At 38.8% G+C, this 22,765-nt stretch overlaps 3 protein-coding genes across 4 annotated transcripts in view; all 3 read left to right on the top strand.

Moving 5' to 3' along the window:
* The window catches only part of LOC140154587 (1-phosphatidylinositol 3-phosphate 5-kinase-like), a 45,732-nt gene extending 39,640 nt beyond the window's left edge, over window positions 1-6,092 (top strand). The window contains exons 9-14 of the mRNA XM_072177155.1: window positions 1,244-1,348; window positions 1,998-2,138; window positions 2,810-2,933; window positions 4,017-4,111; window positions 4,867-5,903; window positions 6,074-6,092. Coding sequence (XP_072033256.1) covers window positions 1,244-1,348; window positions 1,998-2,138; window positions 2,810-2,933; window positions 4,017-4,111; window positions 4,867-5,903; window positions 6,074-6,092 — 1,521 coding nt within the window. The remainder of the gene's footprint in view (window positions 1-1,243; window positions 1,349-1,997; window positions 2,139-2,809; window positions 2,934-4,016; window positions 4,112-4,866; window positions 5,904-6,073) is intronic.
* Window positions 6,093-6,120: 28 nt separating this feature from the next.
* Window positions 6,121-12,479, top strand: LOC140154586 (1-phosphatidylinositol 3-phosphate 5-kinase-like). Its single transcript, XM_072177154.1, has 6 exons — window positions 6,121-6,311; window positions 7,168-7,339; window positions 9,357-9,535; window positions 10,926-11,039; window positions 11,727-11,950; window positions 12,385-12,479. The coding sequence occupies exons 1-6, from the start codon at window positions 6,121-6,123 to the stop codon at window positions 12,477-12,479; spliced, it is 975 nt and encodes a 324-aa protein (XP_072033255.1).
* A 294-nt stretch (window positions 12,480-12,773) lies between these two features.
* On the top strand, window positions 12,774-22,596 carry LOC140155552 (uncharacterized). 2 transcript variants are annotated; one of them, XM_072178433.1, is made up of 5 exons: window positions 12,774-12,857; window positions 14,043-14,160; window positions 18,769-19,054; window positions 19,902-20,018; window positions 22,270-22,596. In XM_072178433.1, the coding sequence occupies exons 1-5, from the start codon at window positions 12,805-12,807 to the stop codon at window positions 22,395-22,397; spliced, it is 702 nt and encodes a 233-aa protein (XP_072034534.1). In that variant the 5' UTR covers window positions 12,774-12,804; the 3' UTR covers window positions 22,398-22,596. The 2 variants fall into 2 exon arrangements, with proteins under 2 accessions (XP_072034534.1, XP_072034535.1); XM_072178434.1 differs by lacking the exons at window positions 12,774-12,857; window positions 14,043-14,160 and adding an exon at window positions 17,366-17,454.
* Window positions 22,597-22,765: the final 169 nt, after the last annotated feature.

Genomic DNA, 22,765 nt, shown 5'->3' with positions numbered 1-22,765 from the left:
GGAAATAAGGGCCAAAAACATGCGTTTTTAGGATGTTTTTTGTATGCTGTGACAATCAAGCCCAAAGACTTGTACTAAGACTAATTTCAGTTTATGCATTCTAATTTTTGGAAAAGACATGTTTCATTCATAGAACCAACCATTTAATTTAACTTGATTATATTTTTGTAATCCCAAAAAATTAGTGCTGTATTTTTCTGGAATGGGGAGTAATATGTGACACAATCTGATCCAATCAGACCAACGTCAGCAATAATGAAATTGAGATCTAGGCAAAATAAGGTGCAAATAACAAAATCAAACAAATGAACATTAAAGAATTCACAACTTTGTAACCAAGTACATGTATGTTTGGAAAAAATCTAAAATATATGTCTCTGTCTTTTTTTTTTATAGTAAAATTGGAACCATTATTGGAACAAAATCAAACAAAATTCCCAAAATCAACCTAGGAAAATGACAAGACTCGGAAGCAAATCTTTTTATGCCAAACTCGTTTCACATCCTTTTCCTGCTTGTGAGCTAAAAATGTTTTTTCATTGTCATTCATTTATATTATTATGTCGATGTGATTTTCTCTTAATGACATTAAATAAATCTTCCTAGAACAACAAAATCCAACAGCACAAAGCCACTGTGCATGGATCCATCCAATATGATGTGATAACACAATCGCCCTAAGTCATGCACACAGTTTTATTGGCCACGCCATGCAGCGAAATACCTCTGCTACTGGTCGCTGATCGAGTACTTGGCACGTGAGAGGTCTCTGGTTCGAATCCGTGCCTAAAACAAAGAACTTCTTTGTTCATCTTCTCTCTTTATTCTTTCCTTTCTGTTCACCAAAAGGTTAGGGCCCGTGCCTATTTATAAGTGCGCAGCCTTTCCCAGCCAAGCAGCTGCAGCCACAATGCTTAAGCTCCCATTGAATAGGGGATTCCCCAGCCAAGCTGGGAAAAGCTCCCGGGGAAAAGCTGCACACTGGTATATCTGGGCCTTAACTCTCTGGACACTACTGGTCATCAGACAGCATTTCTGATTGGTTGAGAACTTAAAATGGTCATTTCAATTGCCAATTATGACTAGGCTTTAAACTATTTATGGTCAAACTTGCATTTGCAGATGATCTTATTAATACCCTCCTTGATTGGTTCACAATTGGACACAATTTTCATTTTGGCCAATCGGCAGGTAGTTCTCATGGGGTTAATAAATGTCAATTGTTTTTCATTTATTACCTCAGATGACCAGAAATCTAAGCAACCCCAAGGTACTTCTGCTTCAAGCTGCAGTGGAACACCAGCGAGTAGAAAATAAATTCTCATCACTTGATCCAATCATCCTACAGGTAAGAAATGGATAGTCCACTTGAAATCTATACCCCACTATGAAAGACATATCCTTAACCTTCCACACAGGGAGTGTGAATTCAAAACAGGATTATTACCTGAATGGGCAACTCCTGTGTGAGAGATTAAGGTTGTGTCTTCCAGGGGGTATATGGATTTTAACTGGAATAGCCCAGTGGATTTTTATTATTGATTTTCTGTATTTTTTATTTTTTATTAAAATCACACCTTCCCAGCCCCTCTGGCTATTGTCACTGAGGTATAAGTGCATCATAGACCAGACGTGTAAGTCATCTTTTGGTCTATGCACTAGCGTGCTCGCCTTTTTACTGCTAGGTCATCAATGGTAGTGGGTTCAAGTCTCGCCAGGACTGACTGACTGACTGGAAGATATCACAGGATACTTTGATGAATTTACGGATGGCTGGGTGGTCCATGACATTATGCGTGTATTATTGGTTGCCAATAAATTCCAATATATATTAACTAACATAATGTATTTGATATTTCTTTGGAACTTAAAACTGATCAACTGGACTCACTTTTAAAAGTGAGTCCAGTTGATCAGTTTTATGTTCCACTTTAATATTTATTAAACCTGGATGAATGACAACCTTCACAAACGTATAATGTATTTGACTTTCTTAGGAACATGAATACTTGAAGAACTGCGTAGCCAAGATGGTAGCCCTGAGTCCCAACATCCTAGTTGTTGAGAAGACTGTTGCAAGACTGGCGCAAGATCTTCTGCTTGCTAATGATATTACTGTTGTACTGAATGTTAAACCAGTAAGTAAGAAATTAGACTTTCTGTTTATGTGACTATTTATCTTAATATTATTGCACCCTTTTTTTTCCAAATGCACCAAGTATTAATTGACAAAGTTTTTTTGTCCCTGACAAACCAAGTTTGGAAAGGGGACTATAAAACAAGCTATGATGTAGGGTGTGTGGGGTGTGTGTGGGGGGGGTTGGTGTCAGTGTGTGTGCAGAAAATGTTAACCTTTTTCAAAATTTCATTTTGCCAATTAATGTTTTTTTGTTTTTGTTTATGAAAGCCTGAAAACCGCCTTTCGGACTGGGACACATTTTTTTGTACTGCGTAATTCACTAATCTACTTGTACCTTGTTGAGTTAATACCACAGATTTAGAGAAGGAGAACCGAGAAAATTGGGGGTGTTTGGGTCCTTGCCGACGGTGTGCGGAGACGAACGAAAACAATTCTGCGTCTCATCATCTGAAGCGTCTTGATACTTCCGTGCAGGTCGCATTAAGTGTGTCTCTCAAATGTGCCCTTCATCCATGTCGCGCTTGCATGACAACATGCCTCGAGTGCATTCCGAGGGAAACAGAATACCCCAATTTGTGCTCCATGCCTGTATCAAGATGGCGGTTGAGTCCTGATTCTCTGTCTTTAATTCTGTGGTTAATACAGATATATTGTACCTTTCTTCTACAGAGTGTCATGGAGCGTATTAGTCGATGTACAGAGGGCAGTCTAATATCATCAATAGACCAAGTAACGCAAGCAACATTGGGCAAATGTCTCTCATTCCACCAACATCGATATGAGCTGCCTAATGGTAGGTCATGATATAATAATAATCAGTGCTACGGGGGGCATTTTTTCTCCCCCCACTTTTGAGGGAAAAAACCAAAATTACGTAAATTTCCTCATTTTGCGCAAGATTTGTCGATTTTGGCTCCAACCCGAAAAAATATTCCTGGTGCCGCCACTGATAATAGTTAAATAAAAGTTGACCTTTCACAATATTTTATTAGCAACATTGATTTTACTCTCTTGTTTGCACCAGGACACACTGCTCTAAGGCTGGTTTCATACTTTCCTGCCACTTTGATGACAATTTTGCTTCACAGCGCAGTTGCGCAAGAAATGCTAGCGGTGACCAGGGGCAAGCTGATATCGCTCCACCTCTTGGCTCAATGTGACAGATCGCTAGGAGTTGAATTCAAATCAACTCGGGAGCGACGCCACTCAGATGTATGAGAATAGGAAACAATATTTGGCAGTGCTGAGCAGCAACATTGGCTTTCATAGTCATGCCGCTGCTGCTCGCAGAAAAGTACAAGCGGCATGATGAAGCATCAAGCCTTTCAGCGGCAAGTGGCAGAAAGTATGAAACTAGCCTGAAGCCCCTCTCCCCCTTTTCAGACTCTTTGGTTTTTCATAGTAAAGATTTAATTTAGATGTTGATTCCAGGTATAGTAGTCCCTATAACTGTCAATCACAGAAGCTTTTACATTGTAGACTTACTCTTCATGGCACTTTATACCTATCAAAAGAAGAAAGACTTCATTTGATGTGCCAAACAACAAATCTTTCAATTGAAACCAAAATAACACAAGATTTCTTTTATAAAAAAAAGTTATAAAAAAGTTTTTCTCTCAAATATTAAGTAAAAAAAAAAGCTACATAATATGGATATTTGCAAGTTTCAGACGGGAATAAAAAAAAGTGGTTTATCTTTATTTGCCTGTATCTTGAAATCCACAAAAAATGTGGGTCTGGTTGTACATGTAGGTCTATAGGGAGAATAATCAACAAGATTTATGTAGTGCAAATTAATTGCATATTTCTCATTTTGTAAGGTGATATCTTAAATGTGCATGAAGTTACATTTTATCATTTATGTTTCATTGTGAAGGTTTCACCAAGACATTGATGTTCTTTGACGGGTGTCCTGCACATCTAGGCTGTTCCATTATGCTACGGGGAGGAACAATGCACGAATTAAGAAAGGTATTAATAAAAAAACTAAATAATTAATTTTTCGAACAAAACATCTAACAAAACATATAATTTAAAATGAAATTACAATATAAACAGCTATCATACTAATACACACACATATTTTTAACATAGATTTTCCTTTCTTTCTCAAATTTTTCATCTTTTTCCACCTTTTTGTGGTAATTTTTATTATGTAAATTATATATTTGTGTGCAAGTTGAGGGCGCTTTTTATATTTATATTATATATATTATATATAAGCCTCTTCCAAACTAAGATCCTTCACTTTGTTTCACCTGCAGTATGGTAGTGATGTAGGTGCGTATTTTGCTGGTTGCACACTAACCTAACCCCATGCGAACTACCTCCCGATCGGCCAAAAAGAAGTTTTCATTATCAATTGGCCCAATCAGCAACATTGTTAAAATAATTTCACCATGCAAAAAAATTGGGGTGAATTATTTGCAAAGCTCCATTCTGATTGGTGATTAAAGTGAAGATATCATGTAATTGACCAATCAGAGGCAATGCTTGATCGGCAAGTAGTACTCAGGGGGTTAATCCCGCAGATAAAGAGTGTACATACATATATACATATGTGCAAAGGAAGTATGTCAGCCATGTAAAAGTACATTATAGGTCACTACTAAAGTTGAAGTGAAACAACATGTAGATATGTCCTTCATAATCACATCCATGCAAGGTGTGATAGACTACCATAATATGTCTTAATACGTATTGCTTTGTCAAACTTGTTTTTCCAGGTGAAAAAGATCCTACAATTCATGATCTATGCTTCATACAACACTCGCTTGGAGTTATCCTTCCTGATGGATGAGTGTGCTCTACCTCCCGTGGTATCTGATCCCAGTAATGAAATGCAAACGCCATCTGGTGCATCCATCACTACGCCTCTAACAGCATCAGAAAGCATCAGCGAAGGCTTAGCTCTCATGCAGAGTGACAACAAAGATACGCAGGATGATGAGAAGCAACAAAAAGGAGCTAAAACTGGAATTAAAGACAAAATGAGACAAAAGTTATTTGGGACCAAAGCAGCGGTCAAAGGTCAGGGTAAGGCATCATCGGTGGATGAAACAGACGGAAAATGTGAGGACTTTGTTGTTCTTGGAGAAGCGGAGGCGGAAAGTGGAAGTCTTGATTCAGAGGAAGTCATCTCGCAAGAATTAGCGGAAGCAATGACGGACACTGATAAACCATCGATGACAGTTAGTCCACAGGTTGAGCGTGATGAAACAGATTCAGTAGAAAATAGCCCATCGGAAGAAGTTGCACCACATGTAGCAGGGAGCAATGTTGCCTATGATGAAAGTGCCAAAAATGGGCAAGATCAAGATATAAATACAAAACAGAGTGAGGCTCATTCTATCAAAGGCAATCCTAGAGTTTCAGACCAGCAAAGTGACTTAGATTTTGATCACGAAGCAACCGCTAAAAAACTCGTCAGTCACTTGGATCCTAACATGGACGACAAATCGGCAGATTCGGTGTCGATAGCGAGTTTTGAAGATGTCGCCGGTGGAGTCGGCGGACAAGGAGGATCGGAAAAAGGAGCTAATTCCTTTTCAGATGCCTTAAATCTAGTCACATTGTCCGTCTCACCTTTTATCAAATATACAATTCCGTACACAGAGACTTCTACTGGGAAAGCTTCAAAATTGAAGAAGTATCTCTCCCCCGAGTTATTCTGGTCCGCCAGATTCTCGTCCCAAACTCATTCAAAGAAACACTCATCATCAGATGGTGATGCATTGGATGAGGACATTAAATCCGTCGATAGGTGCACGCGTACGTCACAGACCGTCTGCTTCCACTCCCCTCACCCCTTCACATTTTCGCAACTCACGCACAGCGCAAACGAAGAAACAACTCGTGCTCTGCTTGCCGATTTCCGCGCTCGTGGCGGACGAATCGTCCCGAAGCACCACCTCTTCAACACAACTCAAGAAGACTTTTTACCGCCGGTTGAGTGCGCGACGGCAGTGCAGAGTCCAGAAATGACATTACCAAGAAGGATTGACTGTTTAGATCTGTTCTTACATCAGCATATTGCGTTACAGTTTTCAAGTTATTCTCATAAATCAAGCAATGCTCCCAATCATTGCGTGCATCCGTGGGTGGTTACGATGGAATTCTACAGACGCCATGATCTTACGCTAGGAGAGTTTCTTGAGAAGTTCTGTTTCAGGTGAGTGTCGGATTTATATACATTTCTATATTATTAAACTTTTAAGGTCCGTGTGCACAGAACAAGTTAGACCCGGTAGACCTGGTCTAACTATGCAGGTTAGACTTAGGGAGGGATCCCTTTAATCTTTTCTTTTCCTCCTTCATTCCTAGCAGGGTCTTAGCTAGAAATTCAGGTTTGCCCGTCATTTGAATAAATTTGCCTGTCCCAATTTTACAGCCCATTGGGGGTTCAAAGAGTTCAAATGGGAAGGCGGGTTATTGTAGTGGTCTTCTCACTCGCTTCTCACCACTGTGGCCGGGGTTCAATTCCCCGCGGTGCCACATGTGAGTTTGATTGCCGATCCATGGTCGTCCTCCCAGGTTTTTCTCCGGGTGCTCCAGTTTTCCTCCTACATCTAAAATCGGACCTCTTCCCATATCCCTGTCCTGTCACATCCGGATTTAGTAGCCTCTGAGCACTATTGGGCTTAGCCTGGCTTCGGCCGAATGTTATGAATAAATAAATAAAAAGATATAACTGTTTAAGAATTGTTGCTCTTTGAAAAGATATGTTAAATATCAGTGAGATTCAGGAGGGCACACTGTAAATTTTTAGTCTTTGTACTTCCGTGGTTTAGAATGCCCCTTTGATAAGTCTCAGGTCATCGTATGTTGAAATTTTGGTTATTTGGGGATTCAACCTTACGTGTAATTGATTATAAATGTCTATTCGCTGTCTGAGTTCCATATATGAGAAAATTGTGCTTGAAATTACCTATTTTGCCATTGTGTAATAGAAAGTTGGTGGTATTGAACCTATTGCTTACTAATAACAAAATAATATCCATATGTTTGCAATGCTTATATTCTTATAGCCCAGTTTATAGATGTCCAAACTCCATGTGTGATACGTCAATGGTAAATCATGTGAGACGATTTGTGCATGGGACAGGCGCCATCTATGTACTACTACGCAAGCTAGAGAGTCCCATACCAAGCTCTACAGATAAGATTCTCATGTGGAGTTGGTGTAGAAAATGTAAACAGGTATGACCTGGTATTATTTTGTACTATTGAAAGGTTGAGTGTGAATATATAAATGCAATAAAATGTTAAGAACAAAACAACCGTTGTTAAGAACAACCCAACCTCCCTTATTCGGATCTATTTGATATGGAGATCTCTGTTATCAGGATACATGTGAATGAGAGATAAGATTAACTCTAGTCAACCAGATAAACATACCTTGGAGCAACCAACGTTGTGGCCAGAACCACTGACCTTCAGCTGGGTTGTGATGTTAAACACCTTGATTCATGATGACGTCACAAAGTGACGTCATTTGGCGAGGTAGAGTTCTGATGGTTCTGTCCCAGGCGTGTGAGAGATTGTTTCTGAGTCCTCCACCACGGTTGAGGGACGGTTGTTCTGCTCTAACCCAAATGGCTTCTTTAACTCCTCGTTCGTACCACCGTGAGTCACGGTCGAGGACTTTGACGTCCTCAAGGTCCACGTTGGTTGCTCCAAGGTATGTTTATCTGGTTGACTAGAGTTAATCTTATCTCTCGTTTACGATTCCCAGATGATTGAGAGTATTCACAACTTGATACATGTGAATGTCGTGTTTTTTTTTTTTTTTTTTTTTTTTTTCTGACACTTTAATTTCATGCTCATTCACAATGACATCTACCATATTGTGCATTTATGTGACGCCAGTGTTGTCAGTGCTTATTCAGAGATATGGACATTACAGACATCAATTGAAAACAAAGGAATTTCAAGATCGAAGTTGATATTTGAGCACAATGGGCTATTCCAATTGAAATCCTCACTCCCCTGTGGAAGATTTTGGAAATATCTTCCACAGGGGAATATGTTTTTCAAATGTAATTGGTCAAAGTTAATCATTTTGAAACCCCTTACCCTCCCCCCCTGTATTATGGCTTTACCTAAACACCTCAAAAGAAATAAGTCCCCCTCTGAACATGTTGTCATAACATCGTAAGGTTTCGTTTTGTACCAACAAAACCACCTTTGAAATAATTATATGACTGTTTACTAAATGCTGTGTGAAAATGAGAGATTTCCATGACTTCAGGGCTGAATGAGCCTAAATTGAAGACAAAAAGTGCCCTTTCCAAAAGTCACAAAGTAGGCCTATGCTTGTTAACTGCAAGGCGTGTTGGGACAAGGAATGGAACTGACCATCTTACAACTCACTGTGCTGAACTCTGCACCAAGAGAATTTGCATGGCTGAATGATCAAGAATCGATACACATTACAGTAAATGTTCACTTGGTGAGGATTTTAAACTGCATGCACTCAAACACATGGGGTTTTCCATTAGTAACAAGCCATGAATCAACTTTTGTGACAGGCATAGGCCTACTTTGTGACTTTTGAAAAGGGCAGTTTTTGCCTTCAATTTAGGCTCATTCAGCCCTGAAGTCATGGAAATCTCTCATTTTCACACAGCACTTAGTAAACAGTCATATAATTATTTCAAAGTTAGTTTTGTTGGTACAAAATGAAACCTTACGATGTTATGACGACATGTTCAGAGGGGGACTTATTTCTTTTGAGGTGTTTATATCTTCCACAACTGGGGTGAGTATTTCAAACGGAAGTTACCCAATTGTGTATTCTATTCAAAACTTATACGCCCTCTGTGGAAGACTCTAGCTAAATCTTCCACAGGGGTAGTGTGGATTTTAAATGGAATAGCCCAATGTTAACAGATTGCTACTTTGTAAGCAAATCCAGTGAAATGCATGAAAAAGGTATCGTCATAGATGAAAAAAATTGAAATTTGTGCAATCACTAATTTCAAAATGCAGATATCTCAGAAAATGCAATTTGAACACGAATTATGCGATATAGGGTATACTTGAATTTTTCGCCAAAATGTGAAAACAAATTCCAATTTTTTTGTAAAATTATAAAAGGATCTGATTGCAGAAAGATTATTCACTAAATCAAGTAATGCTACATGTGAAACTATATTTTGCAGTTTCGTTTGTAATTCTAATGTTCTTTTTACCTTATTTCGTAAACGATACAAAGGTGAGTGCAATACAGCCGATGTCACTTGACACATGGCATATGTCATTTGCCAAGTATCTTGAGCTCCGTTTCTATGGCAGGGAATACAGTCGTCGTGGCAGCGCATCGCCGTGCCAACACTCTCTGCATCGGCATCATTTCCAGTACTTTGGACAGCATAACATGGTTGCGTCTTTCAAGTAAGTAGGAACCACAGAAATACAAAAGGAGAACCGGGACTCCCTATACCGCCACATACAATCGCGCCGCCAGCTATGGGGAGAAAATTAGCGGACGGTGCGCGGAGACGAACGAAAAACATTCCTGCATCTCATCTGAAGCTTCTTGGTTGCATCAAGTGCGTCTCTCAAATTAGCCCTTCATTCATGTCGTGCCTCGAGTGCATTCCGAGTGAAACCGAATTCCCCCAATTTTTGCTCCATGTCTGTATCAAGACGGCGGTCGAGTCCCGATTCTCTGTCTTAAATTCTGTTGTAGACACACTACAGATTCCATTAGAATTAGTGGGTTTTAGCGGATTCGCCGTCGGACAAGTTTAGAACTGTCAAGCTTTTGTCAGGAGTAGCTCTGACTTCTTCAGGACAAGTACCTAAGAATGAGACATGTATACCGCCCCTTGCCTACTGATGGCTCTGAAAAGAGCCGTGAAGACTGCCCCTTGTCTACAGAAAACAAGCAGACCTTGCCTATCTGCTAATTTTAAAGGTTTGGTGGCTCTTTTTTAGCCTTCTTTGCACAATGATATGTACTGTCTGTGTAATTGATTCTTGCACCAAACCCGGGGGGTACTTAAGTTTGTTTTGGTTAGGGGTATGCCACTGAGAATTTGAAAGTGGACCTATCAATATACCAATTTTTCAAGAAATTTGGACCCATCAATATACCAAAAGTCAAAATGTTTGTCCAAATTTAACACAAAATTAATTTCTTTACACTTCCCCCCCCCAAAAAAAAAATTTTGGTCGCACATAAGTCATTGAGCTTAGCTTTTGATTCTAATCTGGGCAGACATGGTATAATAACAAGGTTTCTACGTGCCTTGCCTACTGATGGCTCTGAAAAGTTTTAGTGGCCCTGAAAAGAGCCATTTACTGAAGACTGCCTGATGTCAACAGAGAACAAGCAGACTGGGTTTGATTGGCAAATTTGGAAAAAGGGTCCTGAAATTTTGAAATTCTTTTGGCTCAACATTGAAAAGTTCTATATGAAGGTATCTTTCTTTGTGATAATAAAATGAAAGGGTTTGATTGGTAAATTGGGAAATAATGGTCCTAAAATTTTGAAATTTTTTGGCTCAACATTCAAAAGTTCTACGAAGGTATCTTTCTTTGTGAAAATGAAATGAAATGAAGTGAAACAAATAAAATGAAGTGAAGTGACGTGAAATTAAATGAAACAAATGAAATGAAGTGAAATGAAATAATCATGGCTTTCTCAATAGATATCTTCAGAAATTAGTTCAAAAAGATGTCTCGTGCAATAAACAAAAACACCGCATGACAATCAATCACACACTGCCGACTTGGTATTTAAACTAGATTTCGTTTCCCTGTTTTGTGTTTCTTATAGATACAGTGCAATTATGCTACGTGAATTGTCTTTACCACCCTTGCCATTGCCGCATCAGGAAGCCTACAGATCACCTACATCACCTAGAGAAGAATATTGTGTCATCGTTGACAAGTAAGAAACTAGTTTATTTTGTTGATTTCTTGTTTAAGGGTTCGGTCACCCATCTTTGCACACTATTTTTTTGTGGAACCTGAGAGCACATCAGATACACCAAGTTGCATTCTGTATATGAGGAATGTCCTTCTGATATCAAATAATTTTGATTTTTTTTTAAATTTGCGATATACGAGGGCCATTCAAAAAGTTCTACCTCCATCATCACATCTCTGTTATCTAACATGCCAGGTTATTGAAATTACTTTCGATTGATTATACTTCTTGGATTTAGGCTTCAAAAGTTATTTGATAAAAATGTTAGTTTTGGTTGTTTAGATATGTTGGTTAAAGCGAATACAGATTTGGTACGCCAGAAACTGTCAAAAACTGAAGCCAAAATCTCTGTCAGCATCATATTACAGCTTTGAATAATGTTTAAAATCCACACTTCCCCAGTGAAAGATTTTGGAAATATCTTCCACACGGAATTTCAAATGGAATGAGCACATTAGGCACCTCCATTTCAAACTTATCCTCCCTGTGTTGAAGATTCAGGTTGAATCTTTCTCAGAGGGTGTATGAAACTCAAATGGCGCTGCGTAATGTGCTCATTCCACTTGAAATTCATACTTCCCCTGTGGAAGATATTTCGAAAATCTTCCACTGGGATAGTGTGAATTTTAATGTGTTATTATTTTTCAGGAGCAAGCAAGTTTTCAGTAGTATTCTATCGCAGATTGAAGTGTTTACAATGACTGCGGACATTTCACAGTATGTGGAGCAGAAACAGATGGAATTCATCCTATCGCATCAGGCTGATCATAATAAACTAGAACAACATCTGGGTGAGCTTCAAACCAAGATTGCTACTTTGGCATCATTGATGCCACCGCAGGGACAAACAGACGTGGGACCTTTAAAGAAAGGTAAGAATACTCCTACCCCACACCACCCACACGCACCCATGTGTAATCGACTTCAAACATGGACATCGTTTTATAGGACTATGCGAACACGACCTTCTAAATCCGTACTCAGTCAACCTACCAGTCACCTATTCCCCATTAAAAAAAAAAAAAATTGTGTTTATGAAATATTACCAAGCAACTGCAGACAGTATAGCTCGCGTATGATAGAGGATGTATTTCGCAAATACATTGGACATGCAATTGCGGTCATTTGTAGATACTCTTTAATCGAGGATGGTCCCCCATTGCAGAGTGGTCCATGGTTTAAGTGTGAGTGTGTGTCCTTGTTTGCTGGCAAACACCTACGCACACACCCCCACATCTGGGTGAGCTTCAGACCATTGTAACCAGTACGAATTCATGAACTGAAAATAAACCTTAATGATATATAGTGTGCTATGTATACCAAACCCCACAAGACGTGTCACTGGCCACATTTGAGGTCTATTGCAAATTGAAAAGATTTGATGCTGCAGTCACATTATAATATATATGTATATTCAAACCTTTTTCGGACAGAACGTTTGAAATGGTTGGTCGTACAAGGACAAGCAAACTTTGGGGGGGGCACCAACTGGGGCACTCTGCAGAGCTGCCAACTCTCCGCATTCTGTGGGAGACTCCCGGATTTGATCACAATCTCTCGCTATCCCGCAAACTGGTCAAAATCTCCTGTATTCCCAGCCCTCTGATGAAAAATAAATAAAAGCCTCGTATCCTGACTTTGTAATGTATTTTGAATGTATATATTGTTGTAATTTTTCATTCTCCATACAGAAACCCTTGATTTGCTGTTCGAAATTGAGGACTACATGGTTCACATCAAACAAATGCTTTGTGAAGTTGCCACTAACTGGAATGTGAAGTAAGTGGGAAAACACTTGTTTCTTGACAGCCAAAATGTGTATGTGTAAAGGTCTTGCATATAATAATAGTCTACTCGGATGAACTCATGAAGGTGAGACTGCATAGGGGCAACCGGCTATTCATTTAAAACCCACACTCCCCTGTTGAAGATTTTGAAATATCTTTCACAGGGGAGTATATTCAAATGGAATTAACACATTAGGCAGCTCAATTTGAATTTCATATGCCCGCTGAGAAAGATTCAATCTGAACCTTCCACAGAGGGAGGGTGAGTTTTAAATGGAGCTGCCTAATGTGTTAATTCCATTTGAAATGCATACTCCTCCTGTGGAAGATTCAACGGGGGAGTTTGGATTGTAAATTGAATTGCCCAATGTCAGGAATGTGGTCACAGGATGGAAAGAGATGGTACACCGGCAATGGTTAATGGTCATTTTGTTCATTCTGTCGCATGGTCCACGTCCGCAGTCTCTGCCAACATCTGATGTAATCCTTAAAGCCATATTATAACATGAGGAAGACGCCCTCAATATTTTTCAAAATTCTGGGTTTTTTACACGATTATATTTGGATTGGATTTATAAATTTATATATATCATATTGTATTTTATTAAACCAACTTTCCCCTAGGTGCTGTAGTTTTGTCAAAATCCGAGATTTTGGATAAAACACAGGAACCATCGTTTTATTATTACGACGGAAATATTGGTCGAACGCAGAAGCAATGTTCATAATGCAGTACGTACATGGCGTGCGGGACGGTAATCTACACAACAAAGGATCGTACCATAGCATTACCGAAGGAGTAATATGTATTGGCGACATCGGCGCTGGTATTAAATTCGAATTCTCTTTGCATTGCCTCGGCTCAAAATTAAAAGAGGATATATCTGACAGTAAAAGCTAACATTTTATGGCAAAGAAAAACTAATCTATTTTATGTGAAAATGTTATAAGTATGGCTTTAAGAGGACACAGTGCCTGTTTCCCATTATTTGAGCACACACTGTGTCCTCTTCGCTCCTTGCACAGTGCCCTGCAAATTTAAGCCGGCTGATCCGGAGTTTCTCAAATATTGGCAACAGTGGCTGCATTGTGTTACCAATTTCTCCTTTAAATTTGTGAAAGAAACTGCTGATGTTAACTTATAACAAAAGTATCTATGTGATTTTTCTTTGCGTAGGTTCAATGAATTTATACAGCAAGAAAAGGACAGAAACAAGAAACGTGGAAGCCCGACCTTGGCTCGCAAGATAAGCAGTACTGATGGTACACCGACTGCTACCGACTTTCTTGAAGAGGTGAGGGAGGATGTAACATTATATGCACAGCCATAATATATTGATAGCTTCATGATTTTTAACAAAAACTATGTCCAAAACAAGAAGTCCTTTGGCAGTGATTTAAATCTTCATTACATATACTGTATAATGGGAAATAATATTAAATGAAGAAAATTGGGCTGAAAGGGGATTCGAACTGGAGACCTCTGGTTTGCGAGACCAGTGCTATGATGGACGGCGATCCCAAATACCAATCTCTTTGCTCGGACGCTGGTCAGAGCCATACATTTTCTTTGCTGCCCTTCATTTAATATTATTAGCAGGTCAGTTTCTCTGTTGTTTACTACAAGTTTTTAAAAGCCGCATCTTCACCTCTACTGTCGCTTCCAAGGGTGGTATCATGATGTGGGTGACACGACAGCACGATTGATGATTGCATGGCTCTGACAAGCACAAGCTTTGGGCTATTCCATTTAAATTCCACACTATACCCCTGTGTAAGATTTTGGAAGTATCTGCCACAGAAAGAGTACAATTTTAGAAGGAATGAGCACATTAGGCATTTCCATTTGAATTTCATACACCCTCTGAGATTCAACCTGAATCGTCCCCTGAGGGAGAGTGAGTTTCAAATGGAGTTGCTAATGTGTTCATTCCATTTGAAATTTGTTTTCCTACTGTGGCAGATATTTCCAAAATCTTCCACAGGGGTAGTGTGGATTTTAATAACAGATTGTTCTCATACTGCTTGATTGTTGCTAATCATGCTATACATTTGCTTTGCATATGATTGCACTAATTTGTTTTTATTGTTGGGTTCTATAAAATTAAGTACTAACAAGGTTTAGTTCAGAGTTGGATGTAGAGAGCTTTGTTGTTCTCATGCACACATGGTTGCTGTAGTTGTTATGGACTTTGGACATCACATGTTCACATGTGCTGAGTACATCATCCACCTCTTACCTGTATTCCAGAAAAATACAGCACTAATTGTTTGGGATGAAAAAATATTATCAAGTTCTGCCAAATGAAACATAGCTAAATCCTAATCATTCATTTAGTATTAATCTGGTTTTTCTTGCCACTAATCTCTCTTTGAATGTATTTCTCACTGATAATATTGTCCCATTGAGATGGAGTATCCATTAGATCATCATGGTCACTGCATTCTTGACGAATAGTAACCAACTATAAATCATCATACCCTTTTGCATTATTTAAAGTAAATTTTTGAATTCTTCTGTGGTGTGTTGTTCATCCAGCGTAAAACAAGCGTGAGCGCAGAAGTGATAAACAATCATGCTGATTGGGTAATCAATGACAATGAGTCATCAGCAATCTCTTATACCTAGCTTGTCCCCAGACCACAGAAGAATTTTGAAAATTGACTTTACGGAGGGTGATATTGCTAATTCTTTTGCTTAAGGGCAGAGTAATGGGAGAGAACATGGACCTTTTCGAGCGTCATTATTTCTGAATTGTATGTCCAAAGTATATAAAACTATACATTTTTGGAAAGGAAATGAGTCAAGGAATTCCATGGTGACGTCAGATTTGTTCAAAAATCTCAAGTTTTTGAAAAAAGTCACAAAATTCACTTTTTACCCCAATTTTTTGTGACAACTTAGAAAAAAAATCCGTTCGAGTAAAAAAAAATTAGTTAGCTTTTCATGAAGAAGAGACATGAACTTAGGGAAGGTTTTTTCATTTTTTCAAAATATTTGTTTTAAAACAAAATATACACCATTTTGTCACTCTATTAAGCTAAAAATTGCACATAATGGTGTATATTTTTGTTTAAAACAAATATTTTGAAAAAATGAAAAACCTTCCCTAGACTTTGATGTACTCTAAAGGATAGAGCAAAAAGTTTACCATTTGCTTGCATATTTTTCGAGTTATCTTGTCACAAAAATCGCGCAATATTGTCAAAAGTGAACTCTGAGAAATCGATGTTTTAGTAAAAAAATGTCAAAATTATGCACAAAACGTCCTTAAATTTTAAAACGGTAAGACTTTCACACTTGTTAAAGCTGTATCTGGTGCATGGTCTAAATATGCATCTTTTTGCACCAATGAATCTATAATGTCTGCTTTCAGTGCGCCAAAATTCAAAATAATTAAAAAATCCAAGTGGCATTTTGACTGCAAATTTTTGTTTTGTTTACACCACATTTGCTGGCGTTAACAACATACCGAATGCGCTTTGACTCATGTTGGACATACGCCAAGAGAGTTGCGCCATCACGCCGACGCGAATCACACGCCAGAAACACAATATTTCGCATTCAGCGCATTTCTGACTCATTATTTCCGCCAATTTACTAAGCTGTCTTGAGCCATGTGACTTTTTAGAGTTGAAAAGAGTGAAATAAATCAAGCAAAAATATGAATAAATATTAGCAAGTTGTATTTTATCAGTTTCAAGTGAAAGAATACATCTTAGTGTTGATAAATATCAACAAATCTCAAATTCGGTCGTGGACGAATGTGTCTTCCATTACTCTGGCCTTAATTGCCATGGTTGCTACCTGCACTCAGCAAATCATGTAAGGCACTTCACATGTTACATATGGACAGTTTATACTAAACTCTTATTTGGCATTATGCAAAAATCCATACACACCCCATGGAACACATGACCTTAATCTCTCACACAGGGAGTGTAGATTTTAAATGATTTGAACTCCAGTGTGGAAGATTAAGGCCATGTCTTCCATAGGGGGTGTATGGATTTCAACTGGAATAACCCATTTTGGAGCAGACGACATTGAATGGGTGATTCCATTTGAAATCTATATACACTCCCTGTGTGGGAGATTAAGGTCATGTTTTCCATAGGGGGTGTATGGATTTAAACTGGAATAGCCAATTTTGGAGCAGACGACCCTGAATTGGTGGCTCCATTGGAAATTCACACTCCCTGTGTGGAAGATTAAGATCATAGTGGGTGTATGGATTTCAACTGGAATAACCCATTATGGAGCAGACGACACTGAATGGGTGGTTCCATTTGAAATTCACACTCCCTGTGTGAAAGAATAAGATCATGTCTTCCATAGGGGGTATGGATTTCAACTGGAATAGCCCATTAGTTATTTAGGGGCATTGCTATTACTATTAAGCATGCATATGGTGGTACTAACATTTTGGTTGCACTATTTCCTAACTGCAAGCTACTTGCTCTTTGCTTGATTCACACCACTCACTCGCTTACAGGCTAAATTATCTACTCTGCGCTCACAAGGATCTGGCGGGAGTACACCCAAGGTGTCAGAAATGGCAACACTGACTCCCATTGCAGCCAGCCAGGTTGGTTCTTGCTATTGCATTAACATATTGAATGCCCATATCATACTTTTTCATGACATATTTTCCATAAATTGATCAGAAAAGCGATTGATAATATCAGAAGTTGAATATAAATCCGAGAAATGACATTAGGTCAAATCGCAGCCTATGTTGACTTTAAAGCAATTTTTTAGCAACATATTATACTGTGTCATGTCTCTCGTTGAGAGTAACGCCATGTTGGATTTTGTAGTGGCATACTTGAATCAGTGCGTTTACGTGGTTGCATTGCCAGCGTATGGACAAGCCAGCCTCTACGAGTGTGTATACGCCATGCGGGATTAGTTTAGCACGCGATTTGAATCTGCCACTACAAAGTCCAATATGGCGTTACTCTCAACCAGGCGGCGAATGGCATGATCGAGCCGGCAACTTGTGAAACCGCCCGGCCGTATGGCATTTTCCATATACTTGGTTAGTTTTGTGGGGTTCATTATCGAACCCCAACGGTTTTAGCTTGTATTTATATTATTTATTAACATAGGCCTATTTGTTTGTGATATTTCAAGCGTTTTAAAATTTCAAAATAATCCCATTCAATTACACGGTTGACGATGAACATTTACTGAATTTAGAGAATGCAATGCGACCACCACCTGCTCTCAACTTGAGATGAGACAGACTATAGCCATATCTGAAACGTGATATAGTGTTTTACAATAATGCTATTGGTGTTTCTGCTTCTGCTCTTTACTGTGCAATCACTGCCGGCTGGAGGTTATCACACACAGGTCAACGTGATTTGATTTGGTGTTTGATCACTGGTAATATTTCTGTCACTCATTGAGTATGATATGGGCATTATGCTCATGCACTTGTTGTATTCGCTTGTACTTCAATCTGCACTAACTAACTATCTAGATATGTGTAATCAGAGAAGATGAGAAAAGAGGAGATCGCTGGAACATATATATAATCAGATTGCCCACAGTTACCCTCCATCCACTTTAGAAGATTTTGCTTATTTTTTGGTTTTTAGAGGGAGCAACTGGTGGGAAAGAGTTTTGACCATGGTTTCCTCTCCGTGTGGTGCTGTCACTGTTTTTGGATCCTGTACATATGTTTATCCTCTAAAAAAGGGACATTTTTTGTTCATGAATTTGTTCATGTACTGGATTTTTATGAGTACACAAAGTGACATCTCTGGTTTATCATTAATAGCGATATTGTGGCGGGAATATAATAAATTGTCTGTTTTCTCCATCAAATACCTGGATTCTATGGAAGGTTAGATTATCATAACTGATTTTTTGATTGTTGTTGATTGATTTATAGATGGGTGCATCCCCATCCGCCAGAAAAGCAGTGAAATTTACCATCAGTCCAGAGAACACACCACCGCAGACAACAAAACCAGAAATGCTTCCTGTCGCATCACAACTCCAGAAAGATGAGGAGAAGAGAGAATCATCAGAGTCTGTTGGCATAGCAACAGGTGCAGTGGAGATCAGTGTGCCTAGAATTCCTGAGTTTGCGCCACCGATCATAATAGAGGATATTGAGGAAGAGAGAGAGGATGGGGAGAATGAGGAGTTCAGGCGTAGACGTGATGAAAGTGATGGTAAGATAAACATGGTTTCCCCAGCAGATATGAATATAATGCAATTTTGTCTGATTCAAATCCTTTCGTATCTAAAAGGGAACCGCACCTTAAACATCCATCCATACATACAAGCTGTATCAAAATGATTGGTACTCATAAGTTTCCATTGATAATGGATAACATAAAAATTCAACAAATAATCTACATAATTTGTAGATAAATTGTGTAACAAGCCATAAACTATATATTCTGGACATTTCAAAAGTATCCAATGTTAGATTTGGAAGATGCAGGCTGTTCGATTAACATCAAAATTGATGGGTACCAATCATTTTGATATGTATCCATGCTTATCCGTCCATCAAGTTAGTTGCAATCAAGTAAGCTCATCAGTGCTACGGAACTAAGGGAGGACAGCCAAAATGGTTGTTATTCTGTTATGGTGGAAAAAGTTGAGCAAGCTTCAAATTCTACTTTCATTTAATTTAATATATTAGGGTCGGATTAAGAGGTGGCCTAGTGGCCCTGTAGATTTTGTAAATACTCAACAATTCTGACCTGGTGGGCCAGTAGATTTGTGAGAGACAAGACTATAATTATAATGGTGAACAACATTTTGGACAGTTTCTGACAGTTTCTGTGATATTATGTAATTGTGCATATAAATATGCAGATTTATTTTGGCCAGTCCATCTGGAGGATAATCTTTCTATCCATCAATCCACCCACCAAGCCACAGTCAAAATTAATCAGAATTTCAACTTCGGGGCCAAAAACTTAAGGCAGAGTTGTAGACAATTTAATGAATTTTGCTATGTTTGAATATTAATTGCATGTCTCTTCCTTCCTCGATTTTATATTTCAGTGTCAATTGTAAACAGAGATAGTTTTCTGTCTGAGGGCAAAGGAATGGAGTATGGAATATCCCCAGGATTGTACGCAGGGCTGGCATTTAAAGATGTGGAAAAACAGCTTTCAAATGGTAGGTATCCTGATGCGAGCTTGTTAATAAGCCTCGCTGTGTGTGGCACATTTGTACATCAGTAAGGCATTTGACCAAGGCATGCGTACCCCAGATAAACAAGTACCTAGACCTCTGACTTAGATGCGCATACCGAAGTGGATATAAAATTTACATAAGAACAATTTTCATGAAGATGCAAATGTGCATGTCCTCCTTTTCTTAAATACTTGTGTCTACTCACACTACTCCACACCACATGCTTAGAGTCCGAATCAGACTCCGCATCACAACATCGCACAATGATGTGATGCTATTTTACACTGCAGCATCAATTCTTAGTCAGTGGAAGTGGTCTAGTTCGTAGACACATAATCTGATTGGACAATCGCTGCATTGCATGTTTTCGGGTGTCGTCATCACGACTGTTGATAACACGTACCACGCTTGTAGAGGTGCGTGTATGTATCGCGTTGTATGCGTAGACTAGTGCGGAATAGGCACGCACGCTAGCAGTACACGCAACAGAATATGTGACGTTCTAAGCAAGTTTTGTTCATTTTTTTAATAAGGGGAGTTTTTATGACGGTAATTTACAGTAGTTTTTGCTTAAAAAAATAGTTAACAGTTATTAAAATAATTTTTAGGCCTAACTGACTAAGAATGAGAATGCTCCGGCATCCACTACTTAAAATATCACACGGTAGAGGATAGTAAAAAAGAAAAAAATTCCTATCGTTTATTCCCAAAATGTACTGGACGATTCATCGCGATATCATGACCACGATGTGGAGTCTGCATCGGGCGTTAAAGTCATTCTGCCAACCTTGATTTTCTAGCACCCAATCACAAGCGTGCAGCAATAAAGTTGAACAAAACTCAACTTGCTTCGCCGATGAAAATTCCACCATGCGATGAGAATTTTGACCACTAAGCCCTAAAAACCTAGCTCAAATTTCAATGCACCTGCGATGTGGACTTAAAATGAGCGCTAATGCAGCAGAAATCACACGTTTGCTGTATGCGCTAAGGAGCTTCTATTTCTCCACTCATAGTAACTCCCGTTAGCCTGTCAAGTGTCAAAATCATCATGAATATATGTGACACGATCTGGTCCATGGGGGCCATAGGAGGCATTTTTGAAAAATGAGTTACTGTAGTGTAATTATTACATTATACATACGATAGGCTATCATTTACTGAAAACACCAAAGGTCCAGCATACTTGGTTCTAAAGTTATGAAGTTTTTTGCAGAAAAACGTTAAGAGTCCCACGTTACATCCCATGGTAAAAATTGTAAAGAAACTGAACAAAAGGTGTTGTTCAACGATGTATTTAATATAAAATAAAAAATACGAAACGTCAGTGAATTATTTTATATTAAATACATCGTTGAACAACACCTTTTTGTTCAGTTTCTTTATGAAGTTTTTTGATGTCTATTTTCTTATGTATTTTATTGTTTTTTACTCCATATTTTTACCTTTATCTCAGTTTCAAATTTGCCGCCTTTGGCCCCTATGGACCAGATCGTGTCACATAAGGTCCCATTTAACGCTGTGGTCAGGGATGGGTGCTCAGAGGTCTAGTTGGTTGTCTTGTCTTGAATATGATTTTGGAATGATTTCCAAAACCTCTTTTTAAGCTTCATCGATGAGAAGATGATAGGGGACAGGTATTGAATTGAACGCCTATCAATAATAATATCACTGCTCTTATCCATCTGACTCATTAGCTGAGCTGGTAGAGCACCAGTCCGGTGATCCGAAGGTCCCCGGTTCAAATCCTGGATGGTCAGTGAATTTTTACACTGACTGTCATTTATGTATTTTGAGACTTGTGTTAAAAACGTTTCCCATGTTGATTGACGTTGTAATTTGGTAACTTCTTCCTGCACCTTGAGGACCTCCTCAAAGGTGGATTTTGGCATTTTTCAAAATGTCATTATTATTACCATTAAATTAAAGTTACTATACTTTGGTTCATCTCAAGTTTGGTAGTGACGTATGTGCGAATTTAGCTCGCCGCAATATCAAATCGCGCGCGTACGGTTAAACGCCCTGAGTATACACGCACGCGTACATGGGCGGTTTGTTGACACGCTTGCGGCGCAAAACGCGAAGTAGTATTGACGTCACTACCAAACTTGAGGTGAACCAAACTATAGCCCTGGGATGTTGGGCAGGTGTTTAATACGTTACACAACCAAAAAGTAGACTCATAATCAGTTGATATACCATGTAATGTTTATTTTATCTTGAATCTATACAGACTCTGGCTCTCCCAGCAAAGGGACACCTACATCCTCAGGATTGTCCTCAAGAAGTGAATCAGCAGATGCAATAACTGCATTACAACATGATCATCATGCACAAGACGGTATAATAATAGTACAATAAATTTTGAAATAAATTTAGGGATTTAGAGTGCACAATGCCAAGGCCTTTTAAACAATTCACAATATTCAGGGACGCAGCTCTATATAGGCGCAGTCTCCTAGTCTATCCACATATAGACCTTTTTCTGATGACGTCACCTAATCGATATTGGGGTCTCAGATGTAAACAAACAATACGTGCATTTCCCACATGCCAACAGTGTGAAAACACCAAATACTGCATATTTTCTCCTCTGCGAGCTGGCAATTCCGCATAAGACGCCTAGCGTGGCGCAAAGTTGATCGCTCGAATGCTGGACCCAATATCGATTGATTGGTGACATCTGAGAAAAAGGTCTATAATCATCACAACCAGGATCAGTCCCCTGC

The sequence above is a fragment of the Amphiura filiformis genome, chromosome 6 (genome assembly GCF_039555335.1).
Source record: "Amphiura filiformis chromosome 6, Afil_fr2py, whole genome shotgun sequence".
NCBI classification, from domain to species: domain Eukaryota; kingdom Metazoa; phylum Echinodermata; class Ophiuroidea; order Amphilepidida; family Amphiuridae; genus Amphiura; species Amphiura filiformis.
The sequence above is the reverse complement of the archived record's forward strand: the minus strand, read 5'-3'. Positions and strand labels throughout refer to the sequence as shown.

What these genes read in the sequence shown, in the direction of transcription:
- LOC140155552 (XM_072178433.1), top strand. Translation starts at nt 12,805, where the DNA reads ATGGTTCACATCAAACAAATGCTTTGTGAAGTTGCCACTAACTGGAAT. An exon ending in TAGACGTGATGAAAGTGATG is followed by an intron (nt 19,055 to 19,901) that starts GTAAGATAAACA and finishes TTTATATTTCAG; the next exon opens with TGTCAATTGTAAACAGAGAT. An exon ending in GGAAAAACAGCTTTCAAATG is followed by an intron (nt 20,019 to 22,269) that starts GTAGGTATCCTG and finishes GAATCTATACAG; the next exon opens with ACTCTGGCTCTCCCAGCAAA.
- LOC140154586 (XM_072177154.1), top strand. Translation starts at nt 6,121, where the DNA reads ATGACATTACCAAGAAGGATTGACTGTTTAGATCTGTTCTTACATCAG. An exon ending in CTTGAGAAGTTCTGTTTCAG is followed by an intron (nt 6,312 to 7,167) that starts GTGAGTGTCGGA and finishes ATATTCTTATAG; the next exon opens with CCCAGTTTATAGATGTCCAA. An exon ending in TATTGTGTCATCGTTGACAA is followed by an intron (nt 11,040 to 11,726) that starts GTAAGAAACTAG and finishes ATTATTTTTCAG; the next exon opens with GAGCAAGCAAGTTTTCAGTA.